Below are 19,587 nucleotides of genomic sequence, written 5' to 3'. Positions count from 1 at the left end.
TTTTTCATATACAACAGTTGAGTTTGTACAGTGTATTTAGTATGGAGATTTGCATCTATATGCATCAAGTATTTGTTATTCTCAAGGAATTGAAATCCTATGTTTTGTATTTTGGGAGCTAATGTTAAGGAAGTTATCTGTATTTCAAATGAGTTAGAAGCTTTGAAAGGTAGATGATGCCAGGATGACTTCCTAAAGAAGTTTCTGCATGACATCTGTTTAGATTTCAAAACCTGCTCTTCTGGGAAGAATGAGTAAATATAGAAGTTTGCAGGAGACAGACAATGGTCAGTACAGTGGCCCTGTTACTACAGAAAATTCTCATCACCGCAGAGCCACCAAGAATTCTTCATTAAAAGACAAGGTAAGATTATGTGCATTTGTGGGACATCTCTTTTTTAAAAAGTTTTTACTCAGGAACTTTAAAAAAAGGTATATAAAAATAGAGAAGATAGTATAATTATTCCCTTGTACCCATTTCTCAACTTTCTAGTTATCTGCTCAGGGCTAATCACATTTTTTCTGTATCCATCCTCCATTCTCCCCTTCCCCATCCCAGGTTACTTGGAAATAAATCCCAGATACGTTATATACTTCAGTTTGTATCTCTAAAAGATAAATAATCTTTTTAAAGATATAACCAGAGTACCATTATCATACCTAAAATATTAATGATTTCTTAATAGCCTGAACATCCCATCATTTAAACTTGTGCAGTTGTCTCATAAATAATTGTTTTTGCTTTTTAAGGTGTGTTTGAATTTAGGATCCAAAAAGGACGTTGATTGTAATCTCTCTTAATTGCATGTTTCTTGAATCTTTTTGATCTATAGATCCGCCCTCCCATCCTCCTCCTTTCCCTTTGCCATTTGTTGAAAAAATCAGCCATTTTTTTCAGCAGTTCCTTACATGTCCACATTCAAGGGTAATTCACTTGCTATTGTACCTCATGGTGTGAACTAGTCCCTGTGTCTCCTTTATTTCCTCTAAAGCAATTAGATCTAGAGGCCTAATTAAGTTTCATTATTTATTTAATTTTTGGCAAGAAAACTGGTAAGTGGTGGTATTTACTTTCATCAAGGAGATGCCTGTGTATGATGTTTCCTATTCCATGATGCCACCAGTCACCGATGACCACTGTCTAGACCCATTATTTCACTAGTTGAATTAGTTAAAAATGTAAAGAAATCAGGCTGAAGCTGCACTTCATTGCAAAAATTTTTTTTAATATGACATGATTTGTACTAACTTGGCAGGTGGATATATTATCAGATTTACTCTTTTAGAAGTCTCTCTAAGTGGCAAGGCTGCAGAGAGTGCAAAAGCTTGCAGTTAAAAAGCCTGCTTCACAGCCTCCTTCCACAATAGTCCTGTTCTCTGCAAATACGTAACTGCTGTTGTTGGTTTCTTGTCTAAAGATTTACTTTTAAATTAGAACTACTTGTTAGTATATCTTCTATTGATTGTAGTTTATGTAGATTTAGGAAATAAATTGCAGAGGTGCTAGAAATAATATTTATTTAATAATTGTGGAACGTTTAAAAAAGATTTATTGGCATTTATTTCCAGTAAGGTCACAAGATTCTTTTCTCTAAAAACACTGTCAACTTGCAGAATCAACTAGTTCATGGCAGAAAACATGTAAGAAAATTGTCATCTGAAGAAGATAAGCTTGTCATCATATGCCGGAAAAACGAAGACCTTGAGACAAACGGGGAGTCTTCTGTGCTTGTAAGCAGGATGCACACCGAGTCAGCTCTGACTGAAAGTCCCCCCGACGTCAGTGAGAAAGAAGCCGGCCGTTCCGAAAGCAGTGCTGACGCCGACAGTGAGGCTTCAGAGTCCGAAAGGGCTTCCGGGCAGGCTGTGCCATCGGGGTTCAGCAGGGGCTGCCGTGTGCCCGCGAACAGCCTCCTTTCCCGTCCAGCAGCACGGGCGCCCCCCTCCAGGGACCCTGACAGCGCTGATGAGGGAGTGGCCGGAGCCATGGCTCAGCTTCACTTGAGCAGCCCTGTGAGTGGAGGTAGAGATTTTGACAGAGAAAATAAGCCACCAAATGTTCCAAGTAGTATATGTGTTTCAGAGGAGAAGCAGATGATGTCCCACAGCCCCCAGAGTGCTTTTCAGACCCTTTCTCAGAGCTACGTAACTACCGCCAAAGAGTGTTCCGTTCAGTCCTGTCTCTACCAGTTCACGTCCGTGGAGTTGCTGATAGGGAATAACAGGCTGCTCTGCGAGCGCTGCACTGAAAAGAAACAGAGGCGCCAGAAGCAAACCACTTCTGCAGGTACTTACTGAGCTTAAGGTTGTTTGGTTCAGTATTCATGGGTTATCTGATAGTTGGTGACGAGTGGGTGGTAGGTCCCAAATAGAGGAACCCAAGAGCCTTATCTCCCTATCCGAGCTGCTTGGAGGTGGGGGTTGTCTTTTTCATATTTGTGCCTCATCTTGAAGACATTGACTGGGCAGAGTGAATTTTCAGTAGACTTTTGTTGAAGTAAATTGAAGAACAGGAAGTATTCATCTCTGCCTTGGAAATGCATATCTACATAATCTTATTTCTGGGGACTAGCTATCTGAAATCTTTCCAGAAGAAATTTCTCTGAAATTTACAGTGTGTCTCTGGTGAGATTAATGTGCACATTCCATTTGTCTAGTATGAAGTCATAGCATAAGATATAAGTTTGAAGATTTAAAATAATTGTATGTCACAAAGCTAGCAATGTAGTCACTATGTTTAGTTGGCCAGATAAAAGTGGAAAAAAAGCAGACTTGTCCAGGAAGAAATTTTTAGTATATTTCTAGCCTTGGAGAGAATACTCTGATTCTTAATGATTAGTTGTTACAAAATGTAGATTTTATTATTTCTTAGGCATGGTGAAGCCAGCAAATGATTGCCACTGGAAAGGTAGTTTATTACTTTGATAGTTTGTTGCTTAGAGTTCACAAGATATGGGGGCGAGCTAAGCCATGCCACATAGGGCCACCTGGGGAAGGACCAGGACTAGTTGGGAAGCAGGGGGAGCCAGCAGAAAGCATGGGTAGCAGCCTTTATTGCGGTTTCCATGAGAAGGAATGGGTGAGGTAGGGTAAACTGGTGTAGTACTGACTGGTGTTGAATAATTTCAGCGGGCTCTGGAGCATAGGGGCTGTCTCCTGTCTGGTACCGGACCCTGGTGTGATTAGGGTAGGGGAATAGTGGCCCAGAGTATAAGGGTCCTGGAAAGGAGGTAGTTGGGGCATAGGCTTTCGATTTGTCAGTTTGCATGTGAAGGCGCACTTAGGTTGTTCACTGTGTCTAGGACTTGGCTAGCTCTGGGGTCAGGGGCGGGGAGGGGAGAGGGGGCCTCAAGTGTCAGTGAGGCCCCAGATGTCAAAGCATGAGCATAAAGACAAGCTTAATACACTAGTAATGAAAGAAATGTCCAGATGGGAGGAGAAAATACCAACCTACATTAATCATTAATCCAAGTTAAATATGCAATTGGCCATGTTCAAGTCCTCTCACACGTCTTTTCTAATAACCGCTTATTGAAGTGCTCCGTGGTTCCCATAATATGTGATCTTTCACTGCAGGGAATAATGACTCAACCCAAGTTTTTCAACTACGGGTGTTTCTGGTGTCCTTGGCTGGAGAGTATTGACATAGGTCAGTGCTACTCCATCTGCTTTCCAGCTCCGCAAATTTTGTTGCATGTTTCTCTTCCCCTATGCTTTGTCCTTATCAGTGTGTCCCTTTTTAAAATTCCCTTTCATTTTAGTGGAGTTTTGAAAAGAAGTATAGACACCCTGCAACCATTTCTTTTTAAATATTTTTTAAAATGGTGTATAATACTTCTATATAAATGTTTACTCTGTTATTTGATAGATAGTGTATAAAATGATATTTTATTATATTTTATGCAGGAAAAAAAACAGAAGGGGTTTATACTAATGCCAGGAAGCAACTGCTCATTTCTGCTGTTCCAGCTATCCTAATTCTCCATCTTAAAAGATTCCATCAGGTAAAAGTCCCTTGAATAGAACTACGATAATTTTCCTATTTTGCAGAGCCTTATGTCTTACGAAATACTCTCAAGGATTAATTTACTGAATTTAGAAATTTGTCATATGGGATTTACTGCTTTTTCAGCCATAATAGTTTACAATATTTTTCTAATTGTTTAATTAACAATATTTAAAGATTAAGGTGGTAGGAATCGGAGAGACATGGGTGCATGTGTGTCAGTGGAAAACAAGGTTTATTAGGAACCCTTAGGAGCAGCGAAATAGCAAAGTGCACATAGCTTTCTAAGCTCCCAGGATCCCAGTGAGATGGGTGAGTGGGCTCAGAAGGTTGGCCAGGACTAAATGCGAAAAGGGCTGGAAGGCAGTAGGACTCTAGTGGGGGGAACCTAAATATTTTTCATGTGTCAATTCTTTCTCCAGTTATTTAAAATTTTGATCCAATGCCTGGTCTCCATTTTTTTTTTGCATTTGCTAAAATGATTTTCAAGTTTCTCTGGAAGTTTGAGGAAGTGAAAAGACTTAAAAAGAGTTACAAGGGATGATTTTTTGATACCAGTTTTATATGTAGTGACATTATACAGTATGTATGGTTAGAATCGTCAGTACATAAGAATACATGAGTAAAATTTAAAGCTATTTTGTTATGATAAAGGAAGAATCTCAGATCATTTGGAAAGAGGGCTGGATTATTCAGTATAGGATCCATCACCTGACTTTTGTGCAGAAGATTTCCTAAATATTAAACTCATGAAAGAAATCTCAAGGGAAAAGATTAAGAGCTTTGATTATATAACTGCAACATTTCAGGTGTGCCACAGTTGAGCAAGAAGAGATATTTCTTTATACCCCAATCCCTATTCACAGAAAGATTAGATTATAAATAAATAAATCTTGATTTCCTGTAGCCAAGATTACAAATGACTCAGTGGGAATGAAATGGCCAGGAAAGCAGAAGTAGATGTATTGTATCTCTTTACATCAGAGTGCCTAATGCAAGGTGTACATCTGCAGTGTGTGAACGCTGTGTGTGAACAACAAAGCGTTATGCCAGATCTCAGACACTAATTCCATGATGTACCACAATTATTTTATATTTGACACTTGCATCCCTATTTAGGAACAACTTATAAAAGAATTCATGCCCTTACAGGGAAATGTTTATGGATAGCCTGATCCCTTCTTGTTCTCTAGCTGAATAAAATGTCAGTAAAGCCTCATTTTCATTCCCAGGGACTGAAAATTATAGAGATCAGGGTCTGTAAGCAATGTCCCTGCTTTTAGTTTTTTAATGTGCTGGGCAGCCTTTTTTCCTGTACTAACTTTAGAACTGTATATCAGAAACATCCACAATACTGAAAGGCAAATCTTAGGCAAGATAGAGATCTTTGTCATAAACATGGCAAATGATTAATACCATAAATATATAAAGAGCGCCTAGAGATCAACAAGAAAAATATCAAGACCCTAATAATAAAATGGTAAAGATGAATTGACAGTTCATAAAAGAAGTAAAAATTCCAAGAAAGCATGAAAAAAAGATCTGTTCTTTCCTGCGAAACAAATGCAAAATAAAATGACAGACTCATTTTTGTAACCTGTCCAAGTTGACAAAGATATATTAGTGTTAAGGATGAAATGAGATATGGGTACTCTCATGTACCAGCAGTGGGGATGTAAGTTTGTAACACATAGAAAGATAGAAAGTAGTTTAATAATATATATTGAGAACATTAAGTGATGTTTTGAATAAAACATAATTTTTGAATAAAAGTAATTACTTTTTTGACTAATTCCACTTCTAAGAACCTGTCACAAAGAAGTAGGGATATACACAAAAATGTGTATCCCAGTCGTTATAGATCATGCCAGATCTGAGGCCTAATGTAGCTGTCCAATGTGCAGGACATCAGCTTTATATTTTAAACACATGGGAAAAATACTTAAGGCGTATCATTCTTTCGGTTAAAAGAAAAAAAGAAAAAGGCAGGAGACTGCATATGCCAAATATAAGGCAAGATATTTTCCAAAAGTTATCCCTAGAAAAAGAGATTTATCTTTTGTTAAAACCCTTTACAAAGCCCTCTCCTGTTACAGAGTAATTTCTCAAAGCAAAGTACTGTTAGGGGAGGACAATTAGCTAAATGATCTCAGATAGTGTGGGTATCGGTGCTTATAGAGGTCCCAGGATGAGGAAAAAATAGGCAAACAAATTAAATACAGATTAAGTAATGATTCCTGGGACATCACCTCATTATGTCAGATATCATGTTATACCTTCTATGATTACTTGAAAAAAAACATCAGTCAGTGGCTATATGTTTTGGTCAAAATTTTTTATTTAAAAGGTAAGAAATAGGCAACAGATCTACAGTACAATTTTGTGATTGGTATGCAAATGAGAAGTCTAGTTGTTGACGTCATGAAAGCCTACATGAAAGGTTTTTGTCTCCCCAAACAATTCAGATTTAGGTATCTTCTCATTCCATCCGAGTCCATGGCAGCTTGTGAGTTTTCTATCCAGGACTTGTATCAGCTGTTTTTATTATCATTACATAATGCAAAGTGTACATTTTTCAAGGTCTGCCTTTAGAAATTAAAAATAGAGAAAGAAATAGAGTTTATTTAAGGACATGAAGGTTTATTTTTATTTATATAATATATAACATTTACTTTTATTGATAAAATGATTTGAGTGTTCAGGCTTTTTTCTTGTTAATGAATGAATAGCACTGACTCTTAGAACTGAAAAGGCCCTAAACTTACTGATTTATATCTACGTTCTGCCTTGATCTAGATGAGGTTGCACAGAGCCGATTTAACCAGACATTGAGTCGGCCCAGAACACCAGGCGCCTGACTCAGTTGAGTACATGGTCATGCTGGCCTCTGTGTCAGTAGCTTAGCTCCTATCACATTGAGTTTACTTTTCCTTAACTGTTAAAAAGCTACAGTGAAAGTAATTATTCCCACATTGTTTATGGTAAAAATGCCCATGTAAATAAATGAATGATCTTTGTAGTAACAGTTAATGAAACCTAGTAAAAAGCTTAGTCATGTATCAGTTTTGGACTGTTAGTCATGTTTTTATGTCTGTGAAAAAACTAACTTCCAGGATTCCTCTTTTGGTTTTAATTAACAGTGATATAGATGAACTCTGTTGCATTAAAAGTTTTTTCTCTTGATCTTTTTAAGGCTGGCTTGAGTCTTCGCAAAGTAAACAGACATGTAGATTTTCCACTCATGCTTGATTTAGCCCCATTCTGTTCTGCTACTTGTAAGGTACAGTATATTATTAAAATATTTAAATGACTTGCAAACAATATGCTTAAACATGTCCTATGTATATTAGGCCTTTTTTTTTTTTAATAAGCTTCTCCTCTGGAAGGGATTTTTATAGTTAGTGAAGTTAAATCAGTAACATGTGGGACATTTAACACACTGAATATGACTTTTGTCCTTTGGGAGACAGAGTAAGGGAAAGTCGAAGAGATGCGTAAATCACCAGGCATTGATAATCATGAAGAACAAAGCTACTTGTAAATGCTGCTAGAGGCAAATAGTTGCTGAGCAAAGTAAGCAGAATTTATACCCTCTTCTCTTTGTGAATGACACAATATTGGCAGTAGTTTTAGCACTTTAGTTTTTAGTATTTTAGTTCTTTATTTTTTGTAAATCAATATACCGATGTATTGTTTTTCATGCCATTTCTTGTACACTACTGAGAATAGTGTACTTGTCAGCTGTATATGATACTTAAAATTGCTCATACTTTAATAACTAGGTATAGAAAGTAGACTGGTTTATACTTGCTTATACAAACTTGGTAGGTGAAATTGATGACTTTGTCTTGCTTGAGGGAACCAAACAGCTGTGGACTAACACATGACCCTGTTCATGATTACTGATTGGCACTCTGGGTTTTGTAGTATGAAGCATAACAGAATGCTTAATGGATGTAGCATTTTCAGTACACTGATGAATCAAAACAAAATATCTTGAATGCAAATTTTTAGTGAATCCAATTCATCTGCTATGGGATATCTGTTAATGGCAACACTTATTATTCATAGAATTTGATAATTTGGTAAACGAAATAAAATTTAACAAGCTCTGTATTACGTTTATGAGAACACATTTTTTAAGATTAGTTTCCAACATGCGCAAAAATAGTTAGAATGGTAAAGTGACTCTACAGCATCCATTATCTGAACCTAAAACCTTAGTTACATGGCCAGTCCTGCCCCATCCACGTGCTCATCTCCTTCCTCCTCCTATCTTATTTTGAAGCAAATATCAGGCATCATTTCATTCTTAAATAATATCAAGAATTCCTTCATAGCCTCTAGTGTATATATATTTCCAGTTATCTCATATATGAAGTTTTTAAAATGAATTAATCTAAGGGCTACACATTATGATTGGATAATGACTTTTAGTCTTTTAATATACAGTTCCCTTTCCCGTGCTCTTCCCATCTCTCTCAACTTGCAGCTTATTTGTTGAAGAAACTGGGTCACCTTTCTGGTAGTTTCCACAGCGTGGATTTTGATGATCGTTCCTCTGTCTTCCTTATTTCCTACAAACAGGTAGTTGGATCTAGAGAGGCTGGAACAGATTCAGGTCTGAGATTCCTTTTTTTTTTTTTTCTGGTGACACTCTTTGGTAGGGATTGTCCTGTGCTTTCTTCAGGCGGCACCAAGTGCCTGCTGTCTGCTTTTTTGTGATATTATATCAGCAACCGGTGATGCTCATGCTAGATCCATGAGTCCACTAAGAACTGCAGAATGGTGATGTCCTGATTCTGTCATTTCTTCTTCATCTGTTAGCTAGAATACTTCCATAGAAAGAGGAATTCCTTTCATCTTTGTAGTTATTTTATGATAGAGTTCTTATGATAGAGCTCAGTCCTTCCCTTACCCTCCTTTTAAACCGATTTTCAGAATAACAACTTAATTCACTAGCATCCTCGAAACTGTCATCAGTTAATTTTATCATGAATTCATGGATTGAAACAAATTAGATTTGTTTCAATGTACTATACTTTTCTTTTTATTCATGCTCTAATGTATTAGTCTTGCGGGTCCATAGTTAGCTACTGAAAGCCACTCAGATTGGCTCCTGGGTTCTTCTGAGATAATTTAAATTTAAATTTTAAATATTTTGTGTAATAATGGCATAAAAATATTTATGTAGTTCAGAGTCAACTGAATCAAATGTACAAAACAAGGTAAATTCAAACAAGTGTAGCTTTTTCCCAGGTCTGTTCCACCTTTTCTTCTTTCCCCTTACAACGATTTAAAACATCTTCATTCTTCTATTATTTTTTAATATAAGAAGATAGGTATCTATATATTCCTCTTCACTCTTAAATAAGCTTGGCCTACAATATGTATCCTTTTTGCTACCTTATTTTTAACATTATATCATGGAGATTATTTTATAGCAGTATTTGCAGATAGGATGTAAACCATTATTCAAGCAATGTAATACTCTTTGTACAATACATCATAGTTAATTCAACCAGTTCCCAGTTTATGGACATTTGGGTCAATTCCAGTTAAAAAATTTAAAAAATTTTTTTACTTGACATTAGTTTCAGTTGTACAACATAATGATTCAACATTTATATACATCACAAAGTGATTATTATAATAATTAGCTACCATCTGCCACCATACAAAGTTTTTACAATATTAACAACTGTATTCCCTTTGCTGTACATTGCATCCCCATGTCTCAAGTTTTTGGTATTATACATAATCCTACAATTAATAGTCTGATGCATGTCTTCTAGCATTTTGCTTATGTACCTATGAAATAGAATCCTACAAATAACACTGATTAATCCAAGAGTAATACATATGTAATTAACTATATAACATGAAATACAGGGGTTTGTACCCCTTTGCATTCCCACATGCAGTGTGTGTGTGAGTACTCCTTTCCCATAGCCCAGCTAACAGAAAATTGTCATTCTTTTGTATTTTTCCAGTCTCATATATGTGGAAAGTATTTCAGTATAGTTTTAGTAGGCATTTCTCTTATTTGAACCAGGATGTACATTTGACTCAATTTTCCTTACAATAATATCACACTTTCACTAAGTATTTCTAATTTGGCCTTTTTCTTTGTCTTAAAGAATGTAAGTGTGGGCGATAAAGTTCTCTACGGTCTCTATGGCATAGTGGAACATAGTGGCTCGATGAGAGGAGGGCACTACACCGCTTACGTGAAAGTGAGGACACCCTCCAGGAAATTACTGGAACATATCACTGGAAAGAAAAATGTACCTGGTATGCCATCCTAAGTTTATGTTATTCTTAAAGAACAAATGAATTTATTCTTCCTTTTCTGGAAGAGGTACGTTATTTCATGGATACCTTAAGTGGATTCACTTTGTTCCTATTAAGTGAGATATACCTTTAAGAGTACTTAGTCTTAGAGAGTAGTAAATATCATAAGACTGTACCTGTCAAGATGATGTGAAGTGACATAGTTTTTCAGGGTGTTAAGTCATTGTTGTACTGCAGTGGAACAGCATTTTATTTAATGATACCGAAAGTGTCGGAAGATGTACCGGGTCCTCAGAGAGAGCTGGAGTTGAAAATTTGCTGGCTTAGCTTATAGATAAGCAAGCTAACTTTTTTTTCTTTCTCTTTTAGTGAAAATGATTTTTTTCCTTGAACAAATTAATATTTACAAGACTATCTAATATTTCACTAGATGTTTGAAGTGATTCTAATATTAATGCTTTGAAAGAATTCATTTTGGAAGATGTTTAACCCAAGAAGAATCACTTAGGCAATAAAATGTAGCACTAGGATAAATATAGTTTGTGATGAATGTATTGTTGCTTATAAAGTAGAGTAAGAACTTACCTATTGTAAAATTATACTTCTTTTTGTTTTGTTAGATTTTAAAGAAACCGAGAGTGAATCGGCAGGCGAGTGGGTCCATGTTAGTGACACTTACGTGCAGATGGTTCCAGAATCAAGAGCACTTAGTGCACAAGCATACCTTCTTTTTTATGAAAGAATATTATAATTATTTGTTAAATAGCACTGATAATGATGACTTAGATGACTTTTATTTACATGCTCTAGTGATAACCATAATATGCCAGGTGCCTTGTAGTTTGTCTTCTCCTGTAGGAATAGCATCTCCCTCAATGCTCTTGAACATTTTTTACCATTTTGGTGAATCCTTTTAAAGTAGATTATATTTAGTCAACGCTTTCAAATTTATATTCTTAAAATAAATGTATACACATATTTTTTTTTAAAATATTTGTCCTGGAAAAAAAACCCAGAATTTACAGTGGTAAGAAACCCCTATATGATGTGGCTGATTATTACAAACATCCAGAAATGATAGTGGCCAAGCCAAATCATTCCTCAAAACAGTGTTTCCCAAATAGGAGTCACATGCCACCTTACTGAGCTCATATATATACGCATGCACAGATCTCTTGTGCCATTGTTTACTTATTGTTTTTACCCTTATTTTTTACCCTTTTTAAAACATAGTCTTGTATTGAGCATACTCTACATAATGTGCTAGTTATATTTTTTCTAAGAAACATTAAAGTAGATATATAACTACTAAAGAAAAATTGCTCATCCATTTGCACTCCATTTAACATCATCTCAGGGAAGTTCGGTAGTATATGCGTATTGCTGTGCGGGAAACGTTGCTGTAGCATATGTACAGATGCAATTGGCATAGTGACTTCATCATAGTTTGTATGACTCAGCCATATAAAAAGGTACCACTATAACTTCAGGAATATGGGTTTACAAATAATATATTAATTAGCTTATTGCTTCCAGGTTTTGAGAACTAGAAAAATACTGAAATATTTATCACCACTTTATTTGCGGCCTATTCATGGTAGAGTGAGGATAATTTGCACGTGATTAGCCAAGGTCAGAATATAATTATAGGTCATCATAACATGCAGAATTGGTAAATAGAATTTGTTAATCCATATGGGACCATAGGATACATTTCAAATATAAATTGCCAGTTTTTATTTGTAAATGATAGAGAATTATACTCTTGTACAAAATAGGGAAATGGAATATATTTTCTACTTCCGTAGATCAGTAAATATTAATCATGGTTTTGGAGTTTGAGATCACTACTTTATCTTCAAGCATCATGAAGTTCAAGTGGGTTTAGCTTTTATTTTAATGGAGCATAAAGATGGTATTTCTGATTTTCTTTTAAAATAATTAATAGCACAAATATAATTTTTCCCCTTAAAATACAAATCATTAAGCTATCAAAATACAGCCTGAAAATACTCCTATTACATAGACTTAAAATTTTAAACATAATGGTGGCTTTGGTGTCACATTCTTGAATCAAAACACATAACTGCATGGTTCAAGCACTGTAATCATTAGTGCCAACAAATGATACTAGAGGCAGTGCTGGGTAGATGCCGAGTCCCAGTTCGGTCTCCTCTTGGAAGGCAGGGTAAGACTAGTGGCTGTAGATAATGTGTAGAAATATTTCACCAAGACTTTGACCCTTTTGACATATGGATGAGTGGAATTGTGATGGTAATAATATAGAAATTGCAGAGTTTAAATATGTCATTGCACAAATTCTATTTTTAAGGTTTTAAAATCTCAATAGTAATGCTTTTCTTGATTTTTAACAGTAAAATGATGGGAATATATCTTTATAAATTAATCTGCAAATTCAGGCTGTGTCCTATAAAAGGTAGTTTAAACGGTATTTAAATTAAATAATGTTCTTTGTTTAATTGTAACCTACGAACATTAAAGATTTTAGTACTAGAGCAATAATTTTTTAAAAATACTTAATCTCTTTATTCAAGTCAGCCATCCTAGTAATGACAGTTATCATCCTCTCCCCCAGTGTAAATATTAAGACATCTCATTATTCTCCTAGAAAAGATACTATTAAGAGGCATGTACTTTTCATTGAATGGTCACCTGCTTGTCTCATTGACAGAAGGATAGATAATGTTGTTTTATTGAGAGAAGGATAGACACAGAGAGAGAGAGGGAAGGAGAGGAAGAAACCGGGAGGGGAAAGAAATAAAAACATTCTTTTCTTTTGCCTCTTGGCTTATCCCTTACACAGCTAAAGTCAGACCTGGTGAGTGACAGGGGAGGGCAAGAATCAAGGAAAGTGCCGAGGTCCTCTTCTCATTGATAGGATGCCAGGCAGTGTACCGGGGCCATGCGCATCAAATAGGAGATCTTTTAAGCTTCATTCTGAGTACCAATGGAGACTGGTTTTTCACTGAATGAGTGAGACAGTGGAGCTTCAGAATATTACCTCACCATTTAAGTACTGCAGCCATTTTTATGCTTAACCTCACATTTATTCATGAAATACATATTTATTGAATACCTGCTGTGTATGAGTCAGGCACTGTGCTGACACTGTTTTTAGCATGTTTTAAAATGGAGAGGCCTATGTAAGTTTTAGACATTATTCTAGAAGTAACATGAAGATACTTTTATTTTCATTTTTATAATGTCAAATGAGCTAAGTCTGAAATTTATTTTTTTATGGCCTACAGTTTACAAATGCTTTCTGGGTTGATCATGAATTTGATTTCGATACCTAAGAATTTACTGAAGACAGCTTTTGTAGTAGTCAAAGTATGTTAAGTTAGACATGAGTCTACATTAAAATTTCTGTTTTCATTTTGAATAATTCCAAAGCACATTTGCAGGGGTACTAAATTGTGAAGTTACTAGAATAACAGTAGTTTTCAGATGACCTCAGGAAACACTACAAATAAGTGAGAGTATTTACAGATCCTCAAAACACTAACATAGTTGTTTGGCCAAATTAATTTAAGAAGAAAACATGTTTCACTAGCTTCACTGAGAAACTGTTTTACAGGGTATGTCTAATCCAGTTTCTTCTAGCTTTTCCATATTTAAAATAAAAAATTTTGATTATGTGCCAATTATGAATTTCTGACCTAACCAAATATGTGTCTGTACTTAAGATTTTGTCATTTAATGTTCTTAAAACTGATGTGAAGACCACCTTTTTTGGGTAACCAAGAAGAGTGGTAGTTCGCATCTATTCTAAGAGTAGTTGATACCTGTTTTCTTATTGCAAATGTTCCAACAGAGCTAGTTGACCATAATATATCTAATAGCCCTCAATGCATGTGTAATTATTTTAGTCAGTGGTTTTATATACAATGGCTGAATAAAATTTCCTGAAGATTAAGCTGTGAAATGTATTACCTTCACCTAACTTTTGTAGTACAAAATAACATCTTGCCTAATTTTCTGAAATTCATATTCATAGTTTGCATGTTACTTGATCAATAAGCCTAAACCAAATATATTATGTGCAATAAAACTGAGCTTTTATGTATCATTTAGTGCATTAAGAATTGTATATTTTTAGATATATAAACTTTTGGGTTATGTAGAAATCATCAATTCAAATCTGTTTAAAAGATAGAATACTATATTTTCAATTTTGAGTACTGGTTATATATCATTCCTACTGTTTTATCTTTACTGTTTTTGCAGTGTTTTTAGAAAATAGCTGTGTAACTTATTGAGCATTATTTTGATGTTACTGTATAAACATGCAAAATGATTATTAAATTCTTATTTACTTTGTTTCAAGATTGGTCCTGGAGTTTTTATAATGCACATTATTTACAGAATATTTTATCTGTCAATACTGCATTTGCTTACTTAGCTATATTCAAAATAGCCTTCAGATTTTAGAAATTCATTATTTCAGAACAAAATATCTTCTTTTGGGCCACTTTCACTCAGTTTCCAATACCTACTAAGGGTGGCTCTTCATCCTTTTAGAAGTTTCTCAAATGTTCCAGTTATTTAGGCAGGATAATTCATTAGGAAATATTTTGCTTACCCATTTGTACTTGTCCTTTTTTGCATCATGAAGCTTTTTGAAATTTTGATGAAAGTTACAGACCATCTTTCATTTGTTCAGTAATTTGGTAAGTATTTATTGAATACTGCTGCATGGTAGGCGTCAGTGGTACAGCACTGGACACAAGAGAAATCTGTAAGTGAGGAAATAGATATTCTAAGGAGTGAAGAATAAGGAAAAGATACATTAAATGGCAAATGATATGGACAAGAATCAAGCAGCATTACTCAAAAAGCCGTATAGTAATTAAGGTCCATTGGGTGAAGGCTGTTCTAGGGATAAAAGGTGTCACCATATTAGTCCTGGTAGTCCCAAAGGAAAGCTGTGAGTGTTGGGAAAAGAGCAGGGTTCTAATTCTGTGGCCTTCTCTTTATTCCCACTAAAGGCTGGAAAGGGAAATCTTGACATTTGTATCTTCTCAGAAAAATATATGCTCCAGATTTTTGTATGTAATTTGAGAGGCTCATGGGCCCTGTGAAGCCATTTTCAAACATTTAAAGTTGCTCAATAAGAATTATCCAAAATATTTGCACTCCCGTATGTATTAGGATTGGCTGGATTATCCTGCAATAACAAATAACCCCACATCCCAATGGCTTAACACAACAAAAATTTGTATCTTCCTCACGCAAAGTCCACTGTGAGTCTGGACAACCTGCAAACTATTTTCCAACTGGTGATTGTAATCCAGACTGATGGTCTTGTGTCTCTATCATTTTAACACTAGGCTTCCCCATGTGGCAGGGGAAGAGAGCACTAAAAGATCTTGCACCATCAAATTCATTTTGGATTTGCCACAACCCCTTGGCCAGAAGTCACATGGCCCCAATTGCAGGGAGGGAAGGGTAGGATGGTAGAAAAGAGTAAGTTTCCCTTGGGCTCAGAAGAAAGGAATGGGGTGCACAGTGCACTGGAAACCTCTCACAATCCACCCTCCGGTCCCCAAATACTCAGCTCACTCTGTTCTCTACACACGGGACACAGCGACTCCCTTTTCAAGGGGTCCCATCCAGGCAAAGTTTTATTCTCCAAGACCAGGCTCCATTGAAGTGCTATCAGGTCTGAATGTTGGAAACCCAGAAACAAAAGCATATGTGTTACTTTCCACACTTACTGTGCAGTGGTGGAACCAGTAGAACCACTACAAGAAAAGTTCTCATTCAGAGAGTGGAAGATGAATGGAGATACTGTCGGGATCCCTTGCCCTGGCATGGAGAGTGTTCACGGTTAGTATTTTTTCTGTTCTCTAAGAATTTCATTCTCCATTCTCTGTGACTCCAGAGGCCAAACTCTGGAGTGATCTTTTTTATTGTCCCCTTGACTTGTTATATCCTACATATGAATGGCTACTGAGGAATATGCCATTCTTGGGAGTGGCACAGCTTTTTCCCAGCCTGTTTCCTAGATAATTGGGGCTTAAGTTTGGAATACATTCTTTGCTAAGGTTTACGGTTTCTCTTCCAGTCCAACTCTTAACAACTCGGCAGGCCTCTTACCTGTTTCCAGGTCAGATATATATGCTAGTAACCATACCATTTTGGGGAGACAAGTAGTTCTTGGGCTGCTATATTTTTTGCTATATTTGGTTTCCTGCTTTCCTGACTTTATGGCAATGACTTTCTGTTTATACTGTTTATTAGCTTTGATGAGAGAGCTATCCTCTTATCCACATTTTCAAACTCAGGTATTTTTTCTTCAAAGTGAAAAAAAGATGCACTCTTAATCCATTGAAAAGAATTCCAAGGTAACTATGAAGTCTACCACCCTTAGCTAGGATCTTTGCTGCAAGGCTGAGTTTTAACGATCCTTTGTCACTTAAAGGCTTTCTTCAGTGTTTCTCTACTGTTTGGAGTTGAAAAATTCAACCATGTGAGGCTCAGAATTTATGCTTGCCTCTATTCCCTTGTCTCAGCTTTTACAAGTCAACTATTCTTTATCTTGCCAAATGCACCCAGTAGCACCCAACACATAGCACACACTCATATTTTCCACCTCTCCCCCTAGCTCAAAGTTCGTTATGTACATTTCCTGCCTCCCAGGCTATCATGGGTAACAGTTATGTCAGATGTTTTACCACTGCGTAATGTGAAGTGTCATGTTTCTAGCTTCCAATGTTACTTTTCTACGTATGCCCACCAACTGCTAAGTTATTGCCGCAAATTTAGGTTCTTTGAGCAGCACCCTACTCCTCTTACCAACATCTAAATTTGTCAGAATAGGATAGGCTTAACAAGTGACTCTGTGGTCATTTCAAAGTCTTTTGTGAATTTGGGGCTCTTTCTGGCCACTTTTCCTAAGAAGTAACTCAGTGATCCAGGCTCAGAGAGATTTATCAACCTGTAACGGCATTATCTGAAATGTATTCTTCTTGGTTGACATGACAGTGCATCAGGTCTTGTAACATTAGATCCCAGAAACGATAGTCATCACTAACCCACAGCCCCATTGGCCAGAACTATTCCACCAAGTCCTAACTCGAAGGGGTCTTAGAAATGCCATTTGTGTGTGCTGTTAAGTCTGTAGGGCATCAAATACTGGTGAACCCTGCTACTGTATACCACATCATACAAATAAATTAGTACAGAAAGAGTAGTTGAATGACACGGGATCTTGAGTAAGAATATGCAATCAGTAGCCTAGTGGGTTTACCTTACCTTCTCCAGTCTGGTCTAAATGGCCATTGCCTGCATAAAGCCCAGTTAGGTCCACTGTTAAATAACTGAAGTAATTATTATTTTAGAGCCTCCTCGTATTTCATTATGCCAGATACTCTCACTACTTTCTAGGAGATGCTTAAGTAACAATATTAAGAATTAAAAGTTGTAATTTCCAATGATTTGCTTGTGTCATAATAGCTTTATCTTCCATTGTATTCATTGTGGTAAAATATATATAAAATCTACCATTTTAACCGCTTTTCAGTGAACAATTCAGTGGCATTAAGTGTACTCACAATGTTGCACAAACATCGTTCATCTCTAGAACCCTTTCCTCATTAAATAGTAACTCCAGCCCCCAGCAATCGCTATTCTACTTTCACCTCTATGAATCTGCCTAATCCAGGTACCTCATATAAGTGAAATTACACACTTGTCCTTGTGTGTATACCGTGTTTCACCTAAGCATGTATCAGAATTTCATTCCTTTTTAAGGCTGCATAACATTCTATGATATGCATATATCACAGCTTTAAATCACTTTTATTCTTAAATTTTAAGATGGGTGTGATATGGAATTTAACACTGTAAAAATCCGCATCTCAAGAAGCAGGAATACTTCCTAATCCTTTGTTTTCTACAACTCATTTAGCTTTTTTCCATTTTACCTTGAGAATGACTTGTTTCCATAATAATGCACAGTACTGACTTGAACATATCCTCCCCGTGAATTTCCTTGAAACACTGCAAACAGGGCAAGTTAATAAAAATGTAAATTTATGAAGTCCCCTGATTGTGAGCCATGAAGATAGCGGACTGGCGAGAAGGTGGCTGCTAGAGCACTTTCCCAGCAAGGTGAAGAATGTCCGGACTGCAGCAGGTCGTGTATGTGACGAGACACTTGAACCGAGAACACAGTTTGAGAAAGTTCGGTGTTCAAATAGATATATGTATACCTGACATCTCCTTCAGACCATAACATTATAGTTAAATGCTAGACGATACTGGGAAATTCAGACCATAACATTATAGTTAAATGCTAGATGAAAGGGAAATGGAACTGTAAAATTCGTCAATAGCTTTCCAAAATGGCCTATATTGGTGTCACTGCTCAAAATATTAATTTGCTTGTTGGATAAACGCAAAACTTTCTGTGCAATAAGCAGTATGCTGGCCAGTTGGAGAGCAGAGATGGGGGTGAGGGGCGTTAGGGCTGGAAGTCCAAGGGTGGGGGCTACAAAAAAAATTGCTTCAACTTTGCTAGGGAAACAAGCAAACAATCACAAGATTATTATAGGAAGCAGAAACATGTAACGTTTCATTAGGACAATCAGGCTGCACATTGAAGATACAATGTTTCTCTGATTAGAATGTTTCTGAGAGAGAAAAACTTGAAAATCCACTGGCTATGCAAAAAAAAAAAAAGAAAATTTTTTTAAGAAAAAAATCACACAGCAAAATGTCCTTCCAATTTTTGTTCCATAAAGTGCTTTAAAAAGGCATATTAGAATGTTGTGTAGGCCTTTTTTGCTAAGTGGAAATGAAGGGAGAAGTCGAAGGAATGGAACTTTCCCTTTTCCTGCAGTATTAACTTCATGCGCTCCGGTCACGGTGTTGGCAGCTGTCATTAGTGAATTACAAATGCAGTTTTATTTCGAGGGCCACTTGGACTTGGGATCAGCAGATCCTTAGTTATTGAGAATTTTCTTATAACGCTAATCCAGTAGTTTCTGGGTTGCAGTGTTTTATTAAGGAAGAGTGAATTTCATGCAAACATCTGTATTCTCACATGTCTGTATCTTCTTTATTTAGATGTACTCTTGCTGTTTTATTTCTACTGTACTTGTTACTTTTGCACAATTTCCAGTGAAACAATTTAGAGACGTGGCGGACTCTAGCTGCACCAAAGTTTCATGTTACTCTCCAGGAAGGCACTTCCCCAAAGTATAATAAACAAATGTATCTTTGAAACATTTTTTTCTTGTAACTTGCATCTCCTAGCCTGG

General features: G+C 36.2%; 1 protein-coding gene across 4 annotated transcripts in view; it reads left to right on the top strand.

Annotated features, from left to right (window-relative positions):
* Positions 1–14,647, top strand: part of USP45 (ubiquitin specific peptidase 45) — a 57,268-nt gene extending 42,621 nt beyond the window's left edge. For 3 of the 4 annotated variants that reach the window (XM_036890410.2, XM_036890409.2, XM_036890411.2), the window contains 6 exons: positions 224–364; positions 1,615–2,287; positions 3,907–4,004; positions 7,200–7,286; positions 10,147–10,300; positions 10,921–14,647. In XM_036890410.2, the coding sequence (XP_036746305.1) occupies positions 224–364; positions 1,615–2,287; positions 3,907–4,004; positions 7,200–7,286; positions 10,147–10,300; positions 10,921–11,051 (1,284 nt within the window). In that variant the 3' untranslated portion in view covers positions 11,052–14,647. Of the gene's footprint in view, positions 1–223; positions 365–1,569; positions 2,288–3,906; positions 4,005–7,199; positions 7,287–10,146; positions 10,301–10,920 lie in introns of those variants that run through there. The other variant, XM_057489446.1, reaches the window with a different exon arrangement.
* The last annotated feature ends 4,940 nt before the right edge of the window (positions 14,648–19,587 follow it).

The sequence above is a fragment of the Manis pentadactyla genome, chromosome 12 (assembly GCF_030020395.1).
Source record: "Manis pentadactyla isolate mManPen7 chromosome 12, mManPen7.hap1, whole genome shotgun sequence".
Lineage (NCBI taxonomy): Eukaryota > Metazoa > Chordata > Mammalia > Pholidota > Manidae > Manis > Manis pentadactyla.
This window is presented reverse-complemented; position numbering and strand designations above follow the sequence as displayed.